Source organism: Octopus sinensis, linkage group LG17 (assembly GCF_006345805.1).
Source record: "Octopus sinensis linkage group LG17, ASM634580v1, whole genome shotgun sequence".
NCBI classification, from domain to species: Eukaryota; Metazoa; Mollusca; class Cephalopoda; order Octopoda; family Octopodidae; genus Octopus; species Octopus sinensis.
Window position 1 is genome coordinate 8319607 of NC_043013.1, and position 22254 is coordinate 8341860.

A 22254-nucleotide genomic window follows, 5' to 3' on the forward strand; every position below is an offset into this window, starting at 1 on the left:
GTTTCAGTCATTAGACTGTGGCCATGCTGGGGAACTGCCTTCAAGAAGTTTTGATCAGTCGAATTGGCCCAGTACTTTTTTTGTTTAAGCTGGGTACATATTTTATCAATCTCTTTTGCCAAACTACTAAGTTATGGGGATGTAAGCAAACCAACACTGGTTGTCAAGAAGTGGTGAGGGACAAATACAAAGACACACACAAAGTGTTGAGCTTCCTTTAGTTTCCATCTACCAAATCCACTCACAAGGCTTTAGTCAACCTGAAGATATAGTGGAAGACACTTACCCAAGGTGCCATGCAGTGGGACTGAACCTGGGACCATGTATTTGGGAAGCAAACTTCTTACCACACAACCATGCTTGTACTTTGTATTGTGGACCCAGACAATTTATTTTGTTACTGGTTTCAACCACTACGCTGTAGCTATACTATATTTTCTGCTTTCCAAACAGCATCTGTGTCTGCTATTTGCGTCATGTTAGGTTACAGAAGCTATCAACTATTTCTAGTGAATTGTCCAGGCATTTAAAAGAATCTATTTCTGGTGTTCTTTTAATACTTATTGCTCCACTGCATTTGCTACACACAAAGCTTAGCTTCTCTATCAGTCTACCTGTGATCCTACTACATCTCTTGTGTGTCCATAGATTCCACTGTATACAACATATGGAATTTATACCGAGTCCTTTTCTGCGTATCATACTGGTTGTTTCCTTGGTGATACTAGGGCCTGCCTTTTCTAAGTTTACTGTGATCCCAAGTTTTGCTTGGAATTTCTTTTCTAGTTTCACTATAGATTCATCTAGATTATCAGCATATGGTACTTACCATGGACAGGCAGCCTTAAAATCCTTTGTGGTACACTGTAGGACTGAGAGGACTAAAGATTGAACATTGATGCCTCTCCCCACACCTACTGTCATAATAAAATTGGTTTCAAATTTTTGCACAGGGCCAGCAATTTCAGGGGAGGGGCTAAGTCAATGACATCGGCCCCAGTGCTCAAAGTAAACCCAGGCAAAGCTGACTTCAGTGGAATTAGAACTGAAAACATACAGCCGAAATGCCGCTAAACATTTTGCATGGCACAAAAACAATTCTACCAGCTCACTGCCTTAAATCAATGTAATATATGGTTTCAAATTTTGGTACAAAGCCAGCATGTTTGAGGGAGGGGGTAAGTCAGTTACATTCACCTTCTCCCCCCAGCATTCAACAGGTACTTATTTTATTGACCCTGAAAAGATAAAAGCCAAAGACAGCCTCTGCAGAATTTGAACTCGGGATGTAAAGACATTTTACCTGGCATTGCAACATTTCTACCAGTTCACTGCCACATAGTGAGAGAGAATTCAAAACCACATGGAAATACACTAAATAAACTTTACACCCACGAGGCACTTTTCAGCTACACATACATATGTGTGTGTGTGTGTATATATATATATATGTATAGAGTGTTAGGTGTGGTGTACAGTTATTGAATATTGAGAAAAAAGGTCGCCAGAATTTTGGAAAAAAAAGTATTTTTATTTATTCATTATTATTAGTACTTTCGTTTGTTTCTCGAACTTGTCAAATACCTATATATAGGTATAAATCAATGGCTAGCAAATTTTAACCAACAACATGGATATATCTACAATTTTTATGCCTCTATTAATGTTGGGGGCGATGTTGACGATTGATTTAATATTTAATTATTTGAAAAAGTGTTAATGACATTGTCATATGAAAACTATCGCAATCCTTGCGGTTTTTTCTGATGTTTAGCTGTTCAGATAAAGAAAAAAGATAGAAAACGTGAAATATTTTTGGAACTAAAATAAAAATAAAAAGCTTTGATGAATTAGTAATTTGTTTGAAGAAGTTCAAGACCTGAAGTTGAAATAAAATTAATCAATTTAATATTGAAGTGGTATAAGTTGAGGTGGCATTTTTGATCTGAAATGCCATTATAATATATTGAAATATGGCAGGAATGAAAGACAAAAAAAAAAGCATTCAGTGTTCAGGCTGGTATATCTGTAGGCTTCATGTCAAGGGCTGTTGGTTTGCAGTTTGTAATCTTGTTTAGATCAATACCATTTTTGCTTTTATAATGGAAATATCTTTAGTGGCACCAAACTTTCACAATTAAATTGATTTCTTCTTCTTCTTCTTCTTCTTCTTCTTCTTCTCCTCCTCCTCCTCCTTCTTTCTCTTCTTCTTCTCTCCTCCTCCTTTCTCTTCTTCTTCTTCTTCTTCTTCCTCTTCTTCTTCTTCTCCCTCCTCCTCCTCTTTTTCTCCTCCTCCTCCTTCTTCTTTCTCTTCTTCTTCTTCCCCCTCCTCTTCTTTTTCTTCTCCTCCTCCTTCTTCTTTCTCTTCTTCTTCTTCTTTCTCTTCTTCTTCTTCTCCCCTCCTCTTCTTTTTCTTCTTCTAACTGATTTTGTTTTTACATAACAAATCTTAATTAAGAACTGCCAACATCACAAATGGGAGTTGCTATTTTACCTTCTTTCTTTCTTTCTCTTCTCCTCTATCCCTCTCTCTAGATCTAGGCACACCATCATCGTCGTCATCATTGTCATCATCCCTTTTCTATGCTGGCATGGGTTGGATGATTTGACAGATGCTGGCTAGCTCCAGTTTTCTGCTTTGGCATATTTTCTACAGCTGGAAGCCCTTCCTAATGCCAACTACTTCACAGAGCATACTGGGTGCTTTTTCTTTTGGCACTGGTGTGGGTCCTTTATACACAGCAATAACACAGCTGCTTTATACATGGCACCAGCAGGGGTGATTTACATGTGACACTGGCACAGGTGTTTTATATGTGACTTAGTACTTTTTATATGGCACAGGTACTTTTTTATGTGGCACTGACATGGGTGTTTTATTCATTGCATCAGCATGGGAGCTTTATATGAATCTCATGCCTTTGGTTTTCCACAATCTTCCTTGTTTTATACTTGTTTCTGTAGAGAATACATCTTTTCTTTGGTGGTATGACCGCTGTCATGGCCATAAAGACAGAAAGTTGCTGACGTGTAATGTTGTCCAGATTAGGATATAGATTATTCATATGATCTTGGTGTTATCGCATTCAAATTAAAAGTGAAAGAATAAAAGTGAAACAATATCATATCACATTACAAGATAGATCATATTCTTTCATCTTTAACATGTAATACTGAACCAGTGCCAATGTAATATTATTTTAATCCAAATGAAAAATAAAAATTACATGTTGACACTCACAAGGTCTGATACTATAATCTTGTAAAATTTAATTTATTTGGTCCGGCCATTTGAGAATGCATAGGGAACGGACAGACAGATAAAGAATTTTACATGTGTATATATATATATATATATGTGTGTGTGTGTGTGTGTGTGTGTGTGTATACACATATATATAGGGGGAGAATTCACAAAAAACAAAAGACAAAGACAGGTGGTGTAGACAACAAACAGATGTATTAGTATAATGCCCAGGAAGTGAAAAAGTCTTTAATGTGAGAGAGGAGAGAATATACCTCATACCTCTCAAGATACTTAAAAGATGTTACACATTGTTTGCATGTCTATGAAACAATGTGTAACAATTTGTTTTATAGACATGCACTGGATTGAATGACATAAACAAGCAAAATTGCAACAATCCATATAAGTATATATATATATATATAAGTTCAGCAAAATTTAGATTCAAATGAATATGGTAATTAAGTTAGATGCACCAGAATTTTGAATGGTGTTATCCATATAAATCCATGGGGTGATTATAATCAAAATAAGCAACAAGAATAACTTTGGTAATTTGGTACGATCGTTTCACACTACATCATTTTATTAAATGTTGTAAGCATTACAACAGTTTTAAAATGCTGAGCACTCATCAGCCATTAATAGAGGTTTTCCATTAATACATAATTTTCATATCTTACAGAAATACGTCCATGCTTCCTAAAATTTGCCAGCTGTACACCTGATGCCCTCATCCCTATTTCTTCTTTTTTTTTCTTTCTTTCAGACTTTTTCACTGTTCACTTCCTGTGCATGTTTTATTTACTGTTCACGTAGTTTGGGTTACTTTCTCTGATGAGTTGTAGTGCACCTGAGCACTGTATACAATAAATTCATTATTATAATTTCCCATAGCTAGATATGTTTTCTATGGAAGACTAGAAATAGATATTACTTGTATAACATTGACACTTATTTACAAGGGTAACGCACATATGTACATACATGATGGACTTCTTTCAACTTCTATGTACCAGAGCCACTCACAAGGTTTTAGTTAGCTTAGGGCCCTAGTAGAAAAAAGCATATCCAAGATAGCACGCAGTGGGATTGAACCCAAAACCATGTGGTTGGGAAACAAACTTCTTAATCCCACAGCCATGCTTACACCTACTACAGAACCATATGTATTATTATTTATATGTCATCTTGCACTGAATGTTTGTATAAAATTTAATTCAATGCATACAGATAACTTCCCACTGGAATTGAGTTTTAAGAATCCACAAAGCCCTGTTGAAAAATCTAATTTTTTTTTCTTTATATTATTTTGACTTTTTCTTTCTCTTTTGGAATCAATGTCTCTCATATATGTATCTGTGTATCTATGAGTCAGAAATAGCAACCAAGTTTCCCTCAAATCACACCTTACTCGTCACGTATGTATGTATGCATGTGTGTGTATACATACACACACACACACATGTATATATATATATATTATATGTATGCACATATTTCTTTATATGTGTATATACATATATATATATATACATGCCTACTAGAAATAGTGGCCAAATCTTTCATAATACATGTGTGTGTATATATATATGTATATATAATTTACAAGATAAGGGCAGAAGAAAAATTCTAATGCCAGATATGCCGAAACAAAAAATTGTCGATAACCATTATAATTATAATGGTTATCGACAATTTTTTGTTTCGGCATATCTGGCATTAGAATTTTTCTTCTGCCCTTATCTTGTAAATTATATATAAATTTTACCTTTAAAGGCATTTTTTGATATGCTGGCCATTGATAAAATTTTTTTCCCGAAAAATTTTTTATCCTATATTAATTACTAGCAGTATCGCCCGGCGTTGCTCGGGTTTGTAAGGGAAATAACTATATAAGCATTTTTAGAGATGTAAAGTATAATAGCCATCTCAATATGGCTAACCACAAAGCGGGGTGTTACTGTAGCTTTTTACGTTCTGAGATTTAATAATATATTTTTAGAGAGTTACTTCCCTTATATAATAGCAAAAAAATGCATTAAAAATGGGAAAAAATGATGGTAAATTTTTTTAAAATCGTAGACTCATCATAGACGTGCGCTAATACCCAAAAGGGCTCGATATGAATCCCGACTATAAGATACCCACTTTTGGTTACACTGCACCGCAAAATGTGGGAGTAGTTAGGAATCTAAATCGTAGGAGACAGACACAAAACCTCTCTTTTATATATAAAGAAGATATATATATATATATATATATATAATATATATATATATATATATATATATATATATATATATATATATATATAAAGATATATACATACATACGTAACACAAACTCACACATATAAGGAAAATAAGACAAGTTACAAAATGCTAAAATAATTTTATCATGAAGAACATTTTAATGCCGGTTTCAGTCTTTGTGACTTTTTCAACTCTAGTTAAGCATGAAAAACAATTAAATTGTGGAAAAATTAAATGAAAAGTTTCTTCAAGATATTTCCATAGTTTTCAAATGCAAGTGAAATTTTCCTTCTTTTCTGTTTGTCTCTGTCTCTCTTTTTCACTCATGTACATATACTTATACATATGTGGAGGCACATGGCCTAGTGGTTAGAGCCACGGACTCGCAGTCAAGGGATTGCAGGTTCAAATCTTCATGTGCATATATATTTATGTATATATATATTTATATATTCTTTCTTTGTTGTTAGATTGTATGTGATCTTCTTCTAGTGTATGGTTATCCACCTAGTGGTTTAGCCCTAAATATAAACATATATATATATATTTTAAAAATATAAATATATGAAAGAATGGAGTTGAACGATGAATTAACAAAATTCCTTTATTTTCGAAGGCTGCATATTCCTTCGCAATTAGGAATATGCAGCCTTCAAAACATATGTCGAAAATAAAGGAATTTTGTTAATTCGTCGTTCAGCTCCATTCTTTCATATATTTATATTTTTAAAATAAACAAACAAATTTCCACATAAAAGCACGTAATCTATGCCCTAGGCACGTAACTTCAACCGTGTTTTTTCTGATGTGAATTTGCTACCCAGGTATCGGTTAACTCGAATTATCCTTAATAAGATAATTCATTCAACTACTCAAATATTCATATATATATATATATATATATATATGTTTAGGTATGTATATATATATATATATATATATAGTATATATATATGTATGTATGTATATGTATATAGTGTGTGTTTTGAGTTTTGAGAGTTGTATTTAATTTTAGTAGCAATGTTTAAACATGCCAGTGAAATTCCTTTGAAAAGTTTTTTTATTTTTTATTTCTTGTAAGATTTATGTTGTTTCCATTCTAATCCATAATTCATTTACTTATATATTTTTTTTTATTTATATTCAGTTCTGGTTTCGGTATTTTGCTGAAACTTCTCAACATTTTAAACTTTATTTACGATGTTTACTAATGGTAACCATGTATCGACCGCATACTAATGTTATTCCACATACAAAATTTACATCACCAACACATGGGTTGTTTGATGGGATTGGCATGGGAAATGTTTTTGATATGTACATTTGGTGAGGGTCTAGAACATAAAACTGACCCTCTTTTTCTTTCTCTCTCACTCTCTCTCTCTTTCTCTCTCTCTCTCTCTCTCTCTTTCACACACATGCACACACACACACATGTGCACATGTTCTCAAAAAATAACAACAGCTTACCAAACACACTTTGACCTCTGGGCACTGATCCGTAGATACACGACCTCTCCTTGCCTACCTTGTCCCTACCACATTAGCCCTTGCTCTTCAGAACTAGCTAATTGCGTTCAGATGTACACATTATGTCTGTCTTTTAACTTCACCTCGCCCCTGCTACTCCCCTGCTATGCCACCAGACCCTGGTGCTAACATCATCATCATCATCATCATCGTTTAGCATCCGCTTTCCATGCTGGCATGGGTTGGACGGTTCAACTGGGGTCTGGGAAGCCAGAAGGCTGCACCAGGCCCATTCTGATCTGGCAATGTTTCTATGGCTGGATGCCCTTCCTAACGCCAACCACTCGATGAGTGTAGTGGGTGCTTTTTACATGCCAGATGAGGCTGGCAAACGGCCGCGATTGGATGGTGCTTTTTATGTAGTCCCAGAATATCAATCAACCACTATTCTGTCTCATGTTAACCCTTTTTCATGACAACTGATAAACCTTTCTTATTTGTCTTCAATAACTGTCCCCACACTCAACCAACCAGACTCTCTCAAGTCATTCTGGAACACACAAGAACTAACACCCAGTCATGTTTTCTATTAAACTATTTCTCTGTAGGAGCTAAAGATTTGAAGTTACTTTGCTTGCTGCCCATGCTTACAGTTGAAGATATTTACCTTAGTATCTGCACAGTAGCATGCTGCTAAATAAAATGCAGTGTGCATTTAATATTTCGTTTTAATGTCTACTTCTCCTGGCTTGCATGCGTCGAATGGAGTTTGCTGAGACACCTCAGGCAAGTGTTTTCTACTGTGGCCCTGCATTGACCAAAGCATTGTGAGTGGATTTAGTAGACAAAAGCTAAAAGAAGCCTGTTTCATACATGCATGTGTGTGTGTGTGTGTGTGTGTGCTAGCATGGCTGTGTGGTAAGAAGTTTGCCTTCCAACCACATGGTTCCAGGTTCAGCCTCACTGTGTGAGACCTCAGGCAAGTGTTTTCTGTTATAGCCTCAGGCTGACCAAAGCATTATTAGTGGTAGGCAGAAACTGAAAGAGGCACTTCATCATCATTGTTTAACGTCTGTTTTCCATGCTAGCATGGGTTGGATGGTTCGACCGGGGTCTGGGAAGCCAGGAGGCTGCACCAGGCTCCAGTCTGATCTGGTAGTGTTTCTACAGCTGGATGCCCTTCCTAATGCCAACTTGTCCATGAGTGTAGTGGGTGCTTTTTATGTGCCACCAACATAGGGGCCAGTCAAGGTAGTACTGGCATTGACCACGTTCAGATGGTGCTTTATATGTACCTATTTCTTTACTACCCACAAGGGGCTAAACACAGAGAGGACAAACAAGGACAGACAAAGGGATTAAGTCAATTATATCAACCCCAGTGCATAACTGGTACTTAATTTATCGACCTCGAAAGGATGAAAGGCAAAGTCGACCTCAGCGAAATTTGAACTCAGAACATAATGGCAGACAAAATACCTATTTCTTTACTACCCACAAGGGGCTAAACACAGAAGGGACAAACAAGGACAGACAATGGATTAAGTCGATTATATCGACCCCGGTGCGTAACTGGTACTTAATTTATCAACCCCAAAAGGATGAAAGGCAAAGTCAACCTCGACGGAATTTGAACTTAGAACGCTGCCGCAGACGAAATACTGCTAAGCATTTTGCCTGGCATGCTAACGTTTCTACCAGTCTTCTTACCACACAGCTATACCTGCTCATATAGATTGTGAACTTTTCATAAGCAAACTTTGGCAGATTTACTAAATATAGAATTATAGAATGGAATTTTAGAAGTGATCAGAATGGATTAAGTTTTAATTATTATATTCGCCTCATTGTTTTATCTTGCAGATAATTGGGTTTTATAAATAATTATAAATGTCATTAAATATATGTACGAATGCTGTGATAAGAATTAGAGTAATTCTGAGTGGCACTGGACGTGAAACATTTATATCTCATTTTATTAGCGTTCAGTGGTTGGACATTGAGGAATAATAATATTCCAGAAGTTTATATTGATGATCATTTATGAGGCACAGGTGTAGTTGTGTGGTAAGAAAGTTGCTTCCCAACTATATGGTTCCGAGTTCAGTCCCACTGCGTGGTACCTTAGGTAAAGCGTTTTTTTCCATAGCCTCAGGCTGACCAAAACCTTGTGATTGAAATCATCATCATCATCGTTTAGCGTCCACTTTCCATGCTGGCATGGGTTGGACAGTTCAACTGGGGTCTGGGAAGTCAGAAGGCTGCACCAGACCCAGTCTGATCTGGCAATGTTTCTATGGCTGGATGCCCTTCCTAACGCCAGCCACTCCATGAGTGTAGTGGGTGCTTTTTATGTGCCACCAGCACAGGTGCCAGACGAGGCTGTCAAACAGCCACGATCAGATGGTGCTTTTTATGTGCCACCGGCACAGGGGCCAGACGAGGCTGGCAAACGGCCACGATCGGATGGACAGAAACAGAAAGAAGTCCATCATATGTGTGTGTGTGTGATTGTCCCCCAGCACCACTTGCAACTGGTGTTGTTATGTTTATGTCCCCATAACTTAGCAGTTTGGTAAAGAAGCTGATAAAATAAGTACCAGGCTTTAAAAAAAACATAAGTTCAGGTCTATATGTCTATATGTTGGTTAGACAAGCTGTCGGCAAGCAGACCAATTCACAAGAAACTTATGGGATGTTCACCTACAAAAAATACCTCCATCGCTCATCATTTTTGCTCTGCCAGCCACTCCACCTCACACCCCACTGTCTTTGGCCTGGCCTTACACCAAAGATCCACCAACACCAGACTTCGGTTTTCAAGCGATGTTGGGGGGACAAACACAGACACACAAACATGCACAGACATATATAAATACATATACATATATACAAGGAGCTTCTTTCAGTTTCCGTCTACCAAATCCACTCACAAGGCTTTGGTCAGCTCGAGGCTACAGTAGAAGACACATGCCTAAGGTGCCATGCAGTGGGACTGAACCCGGAACTATGTGGTTGGTAAGCAAGCTACTTGCCACACAGTCCTACACACTGACTATCTTTGCACTCTCCTGTCCCCCAAAACCACTTTCTCTATCTCTTTCCACTTCGGGTCACTTCAGCCATGTAACTACACATGTGCTGTTGGTGATATTTCCCCTTCTCTGGAGTTTTCTGCTTTCCTTTCTGATGAAAAGCTTTGCTCAAAAGGTCAAAAAACCTCCCTTTTTCCCACCTTTACCAAGTGTTGAACTAATACATTCCACGTTCACATTAACTTCTTTTTCTTGTTGTTAGTTTTTTAATGTTTGATTATTCAATTTGACCATATATATTTGTGTGTGTGTGTGTGTGTAGATATATATATATACACACATACATCTATATATGGCTCGAAACGTAAAAGACTTGTTTTATTTATATTCCTGAGCGGCATACTAATGTTTGTATTCCACCTGCCTTCGTCTTTTGTTTATTTTCATAAAGCTTCCCGTTATACATATATATATATATATATATATATATATATATATATATATATATACATATATATATATATATATATATATACCAATTAAGGACTGAACACGAAAAGTGGACAGTCAACATGCTAGATATAGACGTCAAATTGCCATTCTCCACAAAGATTATGTTCTCAAATAAAATAAAATTCAGCACAAACTTTTGAGAACATAATCTTTGTGGAGAATGGCGATTTGACGTCTATATCTAGCATGTTGACTGTCCACTTTTCGTGTTCAGTCCTTAATTGGTATATATATATATTTTAATGTTTGGATTCTTTTTAATATGCTAGTCCACTGGTTTTAATTGACTAATATCAATTTCTACCCTTAATTAATTTTTAATATATATATATATATATACACACACATACATATATATACATATATGTCTGTATGTATGGGTATATATATATATATATATATTTATCAGTAAATATAATATGTGACAGTTATTTGGTAGCCATGATAAAACTCTGAGTTTCGGATGTCAGGGTGGAAGCCCATGCCGCCATCTCTTCAGTTATCTGGCCATCGAAAAAATGGTTTTCCATAGCATTTTTTCGATGGCCAGATAACTGAAGAGATGGCGGCATGGGCTTCCACCCTGACATCCGAAACTCAGAGTTTTATCATGGCTACCAAATAACTGTCACATATTATATTTACTGATAAATTCCTCTATTTACATAATATCGAGGTCTCTTTCATTCTTTTGTTGTCTTACCATTTCTATCAATATATATATATATATACACACATATATGTGTGTATATATATATACATACATATACATATACAGGGTGCAAAGGGTAAATTGCAACCATTTTATAATTTTCATTTCGTGCATACACATTGATTGTTTTTGATTTTGTCGATTACACAGTATGGTAGGGTCAGTTGAGCACCATCTGGGAGAAAGACAGTACCATGATGCAATTCACTCTACCAGAAACTCTGAATTTGTTGGTGAGATCCAGGCCATGATTGATAATGGTCTCTCCAAGTCAATCAGGTCTGTTGCCAGGGACATGGGAGTGTCTGAGTTTCTCATCAGGCAGGTAGTGCATGGAAACGTTCAGCATTCCTCATACAAGATGGGAAAGGGCCAATTCTTATCCCAAGCCATCAAGGACAAGGAGAAAAACTGCACTACACAACTTTTGCACAAACTCAAACATTCCCTCCGACTGAATATGCTTTGGTTTTCCTCATACAAGAAAAATTTCTACCAAGATCAGATGGTGAGCACACAGAACAACCATTGGCTTGCCGAGTCCCCAAAACATGTACCTAGAGTGATAGAAATCAAACATCCAGTCAACATCAAGGTGTTACAAGTGATCACTAGTGATGGTGGCTTTATGCCTCCATTCATCTTCCCACACGACCTCAAACTCAATACAGAGGCCTACATCAAGTGTGTGGAGGCGGTAGTGCTACCCTGGGTCAAGAGGGTAGCTGCTGGAAGACCCTATGTCTGGCAACAGGACTCTGCACCATGCCACACAAGCAGGAGAACCCAGTCATGGCTGTCAGACAATTTCTGTGACCACATAACATCTGGCCACCTTACTCACCAGACTGCAACCCCCTTGATTATTATGTGAGGGATACAGCTGAGTGACTGACCATCATAACTCCTTGAACCAAAGATAGACTGAAGGGAGAGATTATTGCAGAATTCACCAACTTAAACAAGGAGACTGCCCAGAAGAATTGCAGGAGATTCTGAAATCGTCTGGAAACTTGTGGTTGAAGGCAATGGCAATTTTATTAAATCAATTTACTCTTTAAGTATTTCAAGATATTTTTATGTAATTTTGGTAAATATATCTGTTAAAATGAGATGTGTTATTTTCATTTGTTGCCTAATTTTGATGATAATTTATTCACTGCACCTTGTGTGTGTGAGTGCATGTATGTAGGAATATATAAAACTGGGGGAGAAGCACACTCTAAAATGCAGAGCAGTTAATATTACAGTGGGGTAGGCCAGTTTATGGCGCTACCCTGGGTTTCTCATTCATAAGGGGTCTATCCTTATGGCATATCTTCAGACCCCATATTCTGCTGGCCAGAGACCTCTTTAAAATATTTTAAAGAGGTCTCAGTCCAGCAGTGTTTGGGGTCTGAAGATACACTATAAGGCTAAACCCCTTATGAGTGAGAAGCCCAAGGTAACCCCGTAAACCGGCCTACCCTACTATAATATATATACATATGTATGTATGTATATATTTAACTGCACCATAATGGTAAGATCAACAGAAAAAGTACACTCTCAGTTGAGAAATATATATCATTTAATAAACATGTATTGTGTTTATTAAATAATATATATATATACATGCACATATATGTAATATATATTCATAAATACATGTGTTTGTATGTATATATAAATTGTGTGTGTGTGTGTGTGTCAGTGTAGATGTATGTATGTATATATATATATATATATATATATAATTTGAGGGAATATTATTCCTAACTTCATCATCATCATCATCATTTAGTGTCCGCTTTCCATGCTAGCATTGGTTGGATGGGTCAACTGGGGTCTGTGAAGCTGGAAGGCTTCGTCAGGCCCAGTCAGATCTGGCAGTGTTTCTACGGCTGGATGCCCTTCCTAACGCCAACCACCCCGCGAGTGTAGTGGGTGTTTTTTACGTGCCACCTGCACAGGTGCCAGACAGAGCTGGCAAACGGCCACGAACGGATGGTGCTTTTACGTGTCACCGGCACGGGGCCAGGCGATGCTGGCAACGGACACGAACGGATGGTGCTTTTACGTGCCACCGACACGGGGCCAGACAGAGCTGGCAAACGGCCACGAACGGATGGTGCTTTTACGTGTCACCGGCACGGGGCCAGGCGATGCTGGCAACGGACACGAACGGATGGTGCTTTTACGTGCCACCGACACGGGGCCAGACAGAGCTGGCAAACGGCCACGAACGGATGGTGCTTTTACGTGTCACCGGCACGGGGCCAGGCGATGCTGGCAACGGACACGAACGGATGGTGCTTTTACGTGTCACCGGCACGGGGCCAGGCGATGCTGGCAACGGACACGAACGGATGGTGATTTTACGTGCCACCGACACGGGGCCAGACAGAGCTGGCAAACGGCCACGAACGGATGGTGCTTTTACGTGTCACCGGCACGGGGCCAGGCGATGCTGGCAACGACACGAACGGATGGTGCTTTTACGTGCCACCGACACGGGGCCAGACAGAGCTGGCAACGGCCACGAACGGATGGTGCTTTTACGTGTCACCGCACGGGGCCAGGCGATGCTGGCAACGGACACGAACGGATGGTGCTTTTACGTGTCACCGGCACGGGGCCAGGCGATGCTGGCAACGGACACGAACGGATGGTGATTTTACGTGCCACCGACACGGGGCCAGACAGAGCTGGCAAACGGCCACGAACGGATGGTGCTTTTACGTGTCACCGGCACGGGGCCAGGCGATGCTGGCAACGGACACGAACGGATGGTGCTTTTACGTGCCACCGACACGGGGCCAGACAGAGCTGGCAAACGGCCACGAACGGACGGTGCTTTTACGTGTCACCGGCATGGGGGCCAGCCGAGGCTGGCAACGAACACGAACGGATGGTGCTTTTACGTTCCACCGACATGGGGCCAGACAGAGCTGGCAAACGGCCACGAACAACGGTGCTTTTACGTGTCACCGGCACGGGGGCCAGCCGAGGCTGGCAACTTACAAGGGAAAATTCAGTTTAGAAATACTAAATCAAATTTCACAAACTATAATATATATATAAAAATTAGAAAAAACCACCTTTTATCAATTCAAAATGAACAATTATATTACACCATCTAGAAAATTACATATAATAGAAATATTAAATATACAATAACAATAATATACCAATGATTAAGTAATGTGCAAAATAATAAATAAAACGTATATATTTGGTATATATATGAGGCTGATTAAAAAGTAAGCAACGCTCTGAAACATGAAATTCATCACAATATATTTCAACAATGCAGAAATTTTATTCATCACAGTAAGTACCATTACAATCAACACATTTTTGCCAACGAGTTACAAGTTTGTTTATTTTAGTAACATAAAAATTTGGAGTTCTGGAGCTGATGAACTCTTTGAACGCACTTTCAGCATTGGCTTGATTTTTGAACTCCTTCTCTAGCAGGAGACTATCAAGGTGCTTGAAAAAGTAGTAGTCGTTAGGAGAAAGGTCTGGGGAATAATTTATGCGTATATATATATGTGTATATATATATATATATATATATATATATATATATATATATATGCATAAATTGTTATTAATCCAAACAAGTGAAGGAATGAAAGAGTTAAATTTCAAAATGGACACAAAATAAATTAGAATTAATTAGAATTTAATTATATTTTGAAATACAAGAATACACTTGACCAGTTTCACATTAGATTTTCAAAAGTGTATAGGTGTGGGAGTGGCTGTGTGGTAAGTAGCTTGCTTACCAGCCACATGGTTCCGGGTTCAGTCCCACTGCGTGGCACCTTGGGCAAGTGTCTTCTGCTATAGCCCCGGGCCGACCAATGCCTTGTGAGTGGATTTGGTAGACGGAAACTGAAAGAAGCCTGTCGTATATATGTATATATATGTGTATGTGCGTGTGTGTTTGTGTGTCTGTGTTTGTCTCCCTAGCATTGCTTGACAACTGATGCTGGTGTGTTTATGTCCCCGTCACTTAGCGGTTCGGCAAAAGAGACCGATAGAATAAGTACTGGGCTTACAATGAATAAGTCCCGGGGTCGATTTGCTCGATTAAAGGCGGTGCTCCAGCATGGCCGCAGTCAAATGACTGAAACAAGTAAAAGAGTAAAAGAGAGTGTAAGTTGTTGTGTCATGAATTATGTATATTCTGGCCATTGTTATAAAAATAGTTATTTTTAAAGTAGAATGTAGCAGACAGACAGACGAACAGACAGACTGACAGATGGACAGACAGACAGAAAGATAGATAGATATAGATATATAGATCTTGATATATGCATATATTTACATAAAGGTATGTTAATTCTTTCAGTTTTCAGGTTAAATCATTGCTGTATCATTGCATCTTTCAAAATGTTCCATTTTTGTTTCTTTCAGTTATGTTCCGCTTATATGACAGTGATAACAATGGTTACCTGGACTCCAATGTAAGTGTACTTCTGTGATTTCATTGTTTCTCTTCTGATAAATGGTAAAATGATTCACTGAAATCATCATCATCATCATCATCATCATCATCGTTTAACGTCCGTTCTCCATGCTAGCATGGGTTGGACGGTTTGACCAGGGATCTAGGAAGCCAGAAGGCTGCACCAGGCTCCGGTCTTATCTGGCAATGTTTCTACAGCTGGATGCCCTTCCTAACGCCAACCACTCCTTGAGTGTAGTGGGTGCTTTTTACGTACCACCTGCACTGGTGCCAGGCGAGGCTGGCATCGGCCACAGTCGGATTGGTGCATTTTACGTGCCACCTGCACAAATAATTACACAAATGCAGATGGCCACATATTTTTATGTTTAATGCTGAAAATAACTATGTTTTAAGCAATTACAGAGCTGTAACAGAAACTGTGCCGGTATCTGGTTTCGCATCTTCAGGGATATTGGGAATTGATATCATGCCCAATGAAGTGTACTTGTGGGTTCAAAGAATGAATTAATGCTTATTATTCTTATGTTTCTTCATTATTGATGCCTAAAAATATTTTTTGGCTCACTGTATGAAGGAGGTTAGGGAGCCACATAAGTATAAAAATACATACATGCATGATGGACTCCCTCATCAAAGGTGATGTATGAGCATTCAGCTTTTGCCAAAGAACCTGCAAAAATGATTTGTTTATAATGATCAAATGTTTGTGCCACACATCATCTCACTCCTTCCATCAAATCAACACAGCCTGAACAGCTTCATGGTGTACCACATGTTTAGGTATTGAAGTGATCATAGAACAACATGAGGTGTTTTGCTCAAGAACACAATACACCATCTAGTCTAGGAACTGAAACCATGATCTTGTGGCTGTGAGTGCAACACCCTAACCATTAGGCCATCTAATAACAATTAGATAATGGTAAGCACTGAACATGAAGGAATGCTTGGAGACACATGGCATGTTATATAAATCTGCCAAATTGTTGTGTTGCTATGGTATGAAACTATTAGTAGCTCTTTTGTAAATTCTGTGAATAATAAATGCTACATACTTATATACGTATACTTGTGTACGTGTGTATATATATATATATATCATATATCATATATATATAAATATATATATATATATAATATATATCATATATATATAAATATATATATATATATATATATATATATATATATATATAAATATATATATATATATATTATATATATCATATATATCATATATATAATAATATATATATATAAATATATATATATATATAAATATATTATATATATATATATAAATATATATATATATATATATATGATGATGATGATGATGATGATGATATATATATATATATGTGTGTGTGTGTGTGTTTAGAAAGTTGTTTGTTATAGCTGGACAGAGTGACCAATGTGTTTACACTTATACAGTACTTAGCTATATAGGCAACCAACAGGTGCAAAACCAATGGTCACTTTCTGACCAGTCAAAGCAAACAACTTTCTAAATATGCAACTGCTGTATTGTTTTAGAGTGTACTTCTTTTTCAGATACATGAGCAACTAACATCTGTGTGTGTGTGTGTGTGTGTGTATGTTAGAAAGACCATGAGTGTGTAGTTTGACTATTTGAATGTCTAATTGTTATTTGTTTCATATTCAGGAAATTGATTGTATCATCAACCAAATGATGTCAGTTGCTGAGTACCTTGGTTGGGATGTTTCCGAGCTAAAACCGGTAAGTATAAAGCTTTTCAAAAAAATTTCCTCTTATGTATTAAATACTTTTAAATACCATATTTTCTAGCAAATAAATTAATGTAGTATATAGTGTATACATGTAGTGTAACATTGCTTCCAAGTCACATGAAATTTCACATGGAATTTTTGGTCTTCCAAAGTTGCATTGGTGTATAAGCCCACCTACCTTTATGAGGTGTCAATTTTGGTTTCAAAAGTTCGATTTGTATTCTGGAAAATACAGCAGTAGTTTTGTCTTGGTTTTATACCTGTCTGAAGCAAGTGTGATAATTGTAGGATTTGAACTACCTGGAAAGGGAATTATCTCTATCACTAATCAGCATATTCTAATATGAATTTAGTTTAAACTTGGGTTAGAAATAGCACTAATAAGGAAAATTGTTGTGTTATGACCCCCTTCGGTCATGAATGACAATGGGATTGCACCTAGAAAGTTACCCTCCGAAGCACGAGTCTGGGCAAAGTTGTTTATGGAAGACCAGCAGTCACCCACGCATACCAGCCCCCACTCTCCACGCCGCCGATGTTATCCAAGGGAAAGGCTAAGGGCGATACAGCTTGGCACCAGTGACATCACAGCTCATTTATTAACGTGCAAGTGGCTGAACACTCCACAGACACGTCTATCCTTAACGTAGTTCTCGAGGAGATTCAGCATGACATGGAGTGTGAAAAGGCTGGCCCTTTGAAATACAGGTACAACAGAAACAGAGAGAAAGAGTGAGAGAAAGTTGTGGTGAAAGAGTACAGCAGGGGTTCACCACCACCCCCTGCCGGAGCCTTGTGGAGCTTTAGGTGTTTTTGCTCAATAAACACTCGCAGTGCCCAGTCTGGGAATCAAAACTGTGATCCTACAACCGCGAGTCCGCTGCCCCAACCCCTGGGCCATTGCGCCTCCGCAATAAGGAAAATAATGATTCCTTAATTGATTATCAACTTTGGCCTTCACTCATCAGTATAGTTGGTAATAACCATAAGTACCATTGACCCTTTTATTGCAGAAACCAAAATTATCCACTCAAAATTTCATTACCCTTATCTTTTTTATGTACAAGTCTATCTTTTGTTGAGGAATGTTTTGTTTGGAATTTTTTTCTGTTGAGATATGTGTCAAGTTTATTTGGGCAATGTGTCTTGCTGAAAGTACCAATTCTATTTTTTTGGTAAATATTTAAAAATCATATTTAGAATAACCGTGAAACTTATTTTCACAGTGACAGGGGTTAATACAGTGTGAACATTGCACTATCTGTTTTACACCTCTATCCCAAGGCCTGTTGAGGGATTGTTAGAAATAGCTATCGAACCCCTCTCAAATTATGCACTGTTGCATTAAATAGTGAAGGACAGACATATTGGTTGATGTAGTCTGATCTTCTACATCCAGAATCTGCCAAAGAAAATTATTTTGTCATTTGAGTCTAGTTAAAACTAAAGCATTTTATATACTTTGCCAAGATGAAACTGAACTTGTTGGGGTGTGGGGATTTGTCAAATACCATTGCTTTTACTATACAGAAGTGAAACTTGGGCATAAACAAAAGTATTGTCAAATAAATTAGAAGTCTTTGAGATACTGACGTATAGACAAAAGTAAGCAGGAAATTAATGAAATAATGTTCGTAAATGTGGAAAAATAAATTCAAATATATCTTGTTGATGCAAAATATGTTCAAATGGCTCTGAAGTTATAACAGTTGCTGATTGTAAAATTTACTTTCTATAAGTTATTATACTGCTGACCATGTCGTTGCATTGCTGGTTGGTTGTGTTTTATTGCATACTGCATAGCTGCAGGAGCAGTCTTTGTCACCACTGTGCTATTTGGTTACTGAACTGATCACTGCCAATGATTAGGCATACCCATTTATATAACATCACACTAATCACTGATTGGTTGAGAAGAATTTATTAGATTACTTCAGCCATCAAGTAAATTTGTTTGAACAAGTTTACCAAGTTTACATCACTGTCAAACCATAAATAATGTTTTTCCCTCTTCCAGAAAGATTCAGTACAAGATATTTGACTAACTAATTGTCTGTATTTGCAACAGCCTTACATCTCAATCTCTTTATTGCTCACTAATGAAGTAAAAGAAATTTGATTATACTAATCAAAGAGATTGCAAAGAACTGAACATAAGCTGAACCAAAATGCTCCACTGATTTTTGATTAAGTGGTATGTTAAGGATCAGTGTTTGTATACACATCTTTAAGTGCGCACAACAATGGGAATTTCTCATAGCTGAGTAAGTCACCTGTTTCTGTGTGCATGTGTATGATAAATTCCATATGGAATTGACTATTGTATAACAACCATTACATGAGCAATCTGGACCAAAAGCCAGTGACCAGATTCAGTAGCAAGAGATCATTAATAGACCTTGACCCAAGGTTGAACATTCCAAGATGATTTAGTACAGTCTCCCATCAGGTACTGAAACTATGTACAATAAATTATCTTACCAAGAAACAATAAGATGCCAGACTAAGACTTCAGTTCAAGTGCAGATAATCCAATACCCTATCAATTTAATTGTCTCACCTTTACAATGCTCTATAAAATAAATTACTATTTGAGACAATATCCTCCACTCTTGGATGGTTAATTAAATCTGTTATCTTGTTTAATACCTTCTAAAACTCCTTGGACACCTTTAATAGAATCCATTCACCCTTTTGTAAGTATTAAGGCCAGGCCTCTAGTCTAAGTATAGCTCTCTCATTTCTATCCCTCTGAGGTTTCAAAGGGGATCATAAACACAACCCTTCTTCTGACTAATCTATAGAGAACAAACAAAAAACAAAAAAATGTATTTTTTTAATAAAGTCTTTGTTTTAGTCATGAGAGTTCCAAGTGCTATTGATTGTTATTTTCCTGAGAGCAGATTCTCTTTCAAAACTACAAATGACTGGACTAATAGACCAATTAATTAATTGCCCTCTACTTTGAAATTGTTCTTCACTAGAAGCAGATGAAATAAACATCAGAAATGCTTTGCTCCATGAAGAAATTGCAGGAACTACTTAGAAGTATTACAAGTTCTTTTTTTTCTGAATTCATTGCAAATGTTGGACTCCCTTCTGTATCATAATCAGATATCTCTGGGCCTCGAGTCTTTTGCCCCTTTACCTATCTGCTTCACTTGAGTGGGGCAGCAAGGATTGAATTAATTTTTGCCTGTGAAATGGTTCCATTTGTGGTCACTTGTCAATCACAGCCACTTTGAGACGGTTTCAATATCGTTATTAAAAATGAGATTTTATTTAATAATCTGCAAAATTACAACCTCACTTTGCCTTATTGGAAGCTGTCTTTCTTTCCTGATTGTTCATATCGGCAACAGTTGCTTTATATAGAATACTAGCAGTATCGCCCGGTGTTGCTTGGGTTTGTAAGGGAAATAATTATATAAGCATTTTTAGAGATGTAAAGTATAATAGCCATCTCAATATGGCTAACCACAAAGGGGGGGGGGGTTACTGTAGCTTTTTATATTCTGAGATTTAATAATAGATTTTTAGAAAGCTGCAGCTTGATATTGACATTTTGTAGACGTAGTATGACTGTTCTTATATACTTTTGTATATTGATGAGGTTCATAAAATAACTATTATTAATTTTATTAAGTGGCTGAAACCAAATAAGCACTAGACTTTTAATCTAGCTATGATTATATAATCCTTAATGGTATTATATTTTATATAAGAAAATTTACTTCCCTTATATATGCCAAAAATGCATTAAAAATGGGAAAAATTGATGGTAAATTTTTTTTAAATCATAGACTCATCGTAGATGCGCGCTTATAGCCAGAAGGGCTCGATATGAATCACGACTATAAGATACCTGGTTTTGGTTAAACTGCACCGCAAAATGTGGGAGTAGTTAGGAATCTAAATCTTAGGAGACAGACAGCACACAACCTCACTTTTATATATAAAGATTATTAAGTCTTGTTTTGTCTTCTTTTTTTACCCCCTTTATCTTCTCTGCTGTTTATACATAAATAAAGACAATCAAAAATGTATTTACATATTGTCTAATTTTGTTGAATAAATTTGTGATTATTACTGTCTTCCTTTTAAAAATGTCACTAAAACATAGCATTTTGTACTAATAATACTATCCATATATAGAATTATATATGGATAGCATCAGTGGTGTGAAGAGGAGAAACTGGTATGTATGGGCAACTGCTGGTCTTTTATTACCTGGATTTGTGCTTTGGAGAGTAACTTTATTACCTGGATTTGTGCTTTGGAGGGTAACTTTCTAGGTGCAATCCCATGGTCATTCATAACTGAAGGGTGGGGCTTTACTTTTCTTTTTTTATATTGCCTTCAACTTCTATAGAAATCTAACTGCTTTGCCTTGTTATTATGCATATTGACAGATTCTGCAAGACATGATGAGAGCCATTGACTACGATTCCGATGGAAGAGTGACCCTTGAAGAATGGAAGAAAGGTGGCCTTACAACAATCCCGCTTTTAGTCCTGCTTGGTCTTGATGTTGTAAGTATTCTTGAAATTTTATGAATTCCTGCACCAAGTAAACCTTGAAAATAATAAAATATATTAAAATGAAAATTCCACTTTCACCTTTCCAGGGTCGATCAAATAAATACCAGTATTACAGTGTTATTGTGTGTGTGTGTGTGTGTGTGTGTGTGTGTGTATTAAGTACTGGGGCTAATTTGTTTCAGTAAATGCTGCAAAGTAATGTCTTAGCATGGCCACAGGCCAGTGACTGAAACAAGTAAAAAATAAAAGGCAATATAATATATACGT

At 37.1% G+C, this 22254-nt stretch overlaps 1 protein-coding gene across 12 annotated transcripts in view; it reads left to right on the top strand.

The window, feature by feature from the left end:
* The window catches only part of LOC115220974 (diacylglycerol kinase beta), a 522104-nt gene that overhangs the window by 386687 nt on the left and 113163 nt on the right, over nt 1-22254 (top strand). For all 12 annotated transcript variants that reach the window (XM_036510316.1, XM_036510321.1, XM_036510323.1 and 9 more), the window contains 3 exons: nt 15640-15689; nt 17361-17435; nt 21859-21978. In XM_036510316.1, coding sequence (XP_036366209.1) covers nt 15640-15689; nt 17361-17435; nt 21859-21978 — 245 coding nt within the window. The remainder of the gene's footprint in view (nt 1-15639; nt 15690-17360; nt 17436-21858; nt 21979-22254) is intronic.